Consider the following 2,753-nt stretch of genomic DNA (forward strand, 5'->3'; position numbering starts at 1 on the left):
ATGAACAATAAATTGCACCAATGAGAAACTAAAGAAAAATAGAAGCATCAAAGATAAAAGTGTTTTGAGATTCCTTTTGAACTTCAAATCACCTGCATTGATGTTGGCGTGAAGAAGAAGGGGCACTAAATTTATATACAAAGATAGTCTCTCCCCCCCCCCCCAAAGTGAGTTTGCATTTTCTTTCTAATTCAAAATTGAGTAATTTAGGTTTGTACAATTAGATAAAAATACAAATGGATCTTTTTGTTAAAAAATTTATTTATATTTATAGTTAAAAATTGATCTTTGTACACTAACGTACACGTGACATATTACATGTCACTGTTTGATTACTCCATTAACTACATTAATTTTTAATAGTACAAATGAATGAAAATTTTGAGAGGATGAAATTGCTATAAAAATTAACTTATCCATTTTTTAAATAGAAAAGATAAAATGCAATCTTTAACTAGTACAGGTTGGATGATATTTTTACCTAAAAAGAAGCTATCATGTAGAAGGCATAAGATTCAACCCTATATCATCTTTTTCTAAGACCAAACGAGCCTTATGAGTCTCCATGTTAGCTGCTGTTGAACCACCATATTCAGGGTGTAACCTTTTCTTGGATTGTAAAGGGACACCGAAGAGCTTTGTCTTGTTGTTGTTTGGTTCTTCATTTAAGACTTGAACTTGGGGTGTTGGACTATTTGGATAATACCCAAAGTGGTGCTGGTTTGGGGCACAAAGGAGCAAAGAAGGAGAATATGAATTACTTGGAGTGACTGGTTTAACATGGTTTTGAACAAAGTAGATGATATCATTGTAAAGCTTTTTCATATGTGCTAATTCAGAGATGAGTAAATTGTTGCTTCTTCTTAACCTTTCATTGTCTTCTGATAAAGCTGTAACCGAGCTGTTGTTATAGCTTCCTCCACCGCCGGTGGTTGAAGAAAGTGGTGGTGAGTCACACCAGTTGGTTGTTTGTTCATCTGAGTCAGGTGGTGAAATGCTAACTCGGCTTGGAAATGGAAGGTAACCATAATGAGTATTATTAACCATAGGTGACTGTGGGTGTAAATGACGGTGGTGGTGGTTGTAGTGGTTTAACGCCGCCGTCACTTGTGACTGAGCTGTTTTCCTTCTATGGATCTCACAAAGCAAGTGTTTTTCACCTTTCTTGAAGTACTCATTGGCAAATTCCCATCTATCCGGTACAATCTTCCTAAAACCCTAAAACAAAACCAAAAATAAAAAACAACAATGAAAACTTCAGATTCATTACAAAACATAGAAAGAAGAAAAGGGGTTTGAGTTTGTTTTTTTGTTATTACGTAAGTGTTGAGTTGTCTCACAAAGCTAGAGAAATTATTGTGCTTGAAGTAATTAGGAAGAAGATCACGAGCAAACTCGGGTGGCCGCCATACAACAAAAGTAGTATCATCTTCACCCCATGAAACAATGTGATCGGTGGTGGGATCGTCGACAAGTTGGTAAGTTTTGGTTAAAAATGGAGCTGGTACTGGTTTGTGTGAGTCAAGTGATAGTAATATGCCTTCACAATTATCAAGCATTAAAGCCATTGAAAAGCCAAGAGGAAGAGGATGGTGATGGGGAGATTTTAATGGGGGTTTTTTTGGATTTGTCTTTGTTACTATTTAATTATGTGAAAACTGGGATATGCAGTGAGTGAGAGAGAATGTAAAAAAAGGGGTTTCAAGGCAAACCCGTGACCCTTACAACTCACCTCTTTTCCTATGTTTATGGTCTGACAGTAGATCCCGCGCACACCCACTTCAAATGTGAGGCATAAGGGGATGGGTACATGCAATCTGCCTTTCTGAATTTACAATGTAGCCCTTTCCTTTTACCTCCAACTGCATCTAGAACTAAAGGTCAGTTTATCATTAGGGTTAAAAAAATAGAATGAAAAAGTTTTACAATGGATTAGTTTATTATTGAAGTTGAAAAGTGTCTTGAGGAATTTGATATTGTTTACCGATATCAAAAAGTGATTTAGGGAAGATAAATATTCATTTTAGATATGATATTGTGAAGTGAAGATTTAACAGGGATAAAAAAATGTAATTTCATTGAAATTCACTTTTTCAAGAGGTAAAAGTTAAAAATTTTGGCTTGTTTAAAATCTCGGTTTAAAATCAAATTTTGGTTTGAGAAGCTACTTATTTACGGGTTAGAAAATTCTTTTTTCAACTTCAATGGTAAATAAAATTAATGTTCATCATTATTGTCAAAAATTATTTTTCAAAAAATAAAATGTTCATTTAAAAAATTAGGTTGTAAAGTAAAAGATATGCTGAACTTCTTTAACAAAGATAAAAATTCATAATTTGCTTTTAAAAAAATGGCTTGTTAACCATTGTTTTTGACATAAAACAAAGCCTAACTTCAAGTCTAGAGCATTTAAAATAAAATTTTCGAAATTTTACTACCATCTCAATCAACAACATATTACACAATAAACAAATAATCAAATTAATGATTACATGGAAAAGTATATTAGGGTAATATGGTAACAACCATAGAAACCTTTTGAATGTTCTAATGCATGAGCATGATAAAAAAGAAAAGAAAGGAAAGGAAAGGAAAGGGCATTTCACACTTTCACTTCACGTCAAACGAGCCTTCACTTTTTATTTCTTTTTAATTTCCTTTTTGATTTTCATTTTGTAGCTTTCCTTGTGTCGTTTAATATAACATCGAAGCCAACACAATTTTAATATATAATAATGTTTATATGTATATAT

At 33.0% G+C, this 2,753-nt stretch overlaps 1 protein-coding gene across 2 annotated transcripts; it reads right to left on the bottom strand.

Moving 5' to 3' along the window:
* Positions 1–395: 395 nt before the first annotated feature.
* On the bottom strand, positions 396–1,791 carry LOC107941568 (heat stress transcription factor B-4). 2 transcript variants are annotated; one of them, XM_016875134.2, is made up of 2 exons: positions 1,320–1,791; positions 396–1,218 (listed from the first exon to the last, which is right to left on the bottom strand). In XM_016875134.2, exons 1-2 carry the CDS (start codon positions 1,566–1,568, stop codon positions 496–498), a joined length of 972 nt encoding a protein of 323 aa, XP_016730623.2. In that variant the 5' UTR covers positions 1,569–1,791; the 3' UTR covers positions 396–495. The 2 variants fall into 2 exon arrangements, with proteins under 2 accessions (XP_016730623.2, XP_016730624.2); XM_016875135.2 differs by having other exon boundaries at positions 1,341–1,756.
* Positions 1,792–2,753: the final 962 nt, after the last annotated feature.

This window comes from Gossypium hirsutum, chromosome D06, assembly GCF_007990345.1.
Source record: "Gossypium hirsutum isolate 1008001.06 chromosome D06, Gossypium_hirsutum_v2.1, whole genome shotgun sequence".
Taxonomy (NCBI): domain Eukaryota; kingdom Viridiplantae; phylum Streptophyta; class Magnoliopsida; order Malvales; family Malvaceae; genus Gossypium; species Gossypium hirsutum.

What these genes read in the sequence shown, in the direction of transcription:
- LOC107941568 (XM_016875134.2), bottom strand. Translation starts at nt 1,568, where the DNA reads ATGGCTTTAATGCTTGATAATTGTGAAGGCATATTACTATCACTTGAC. An exon ending in TGAGACAACTCAACACTTAC is followed by an intron (nt 1,219 to 1,319) that starts GTAATAACAAAA and finishes GTTTTGTTTTAG; the next exon opens with GGTTTTAGGAAGATTGTACC.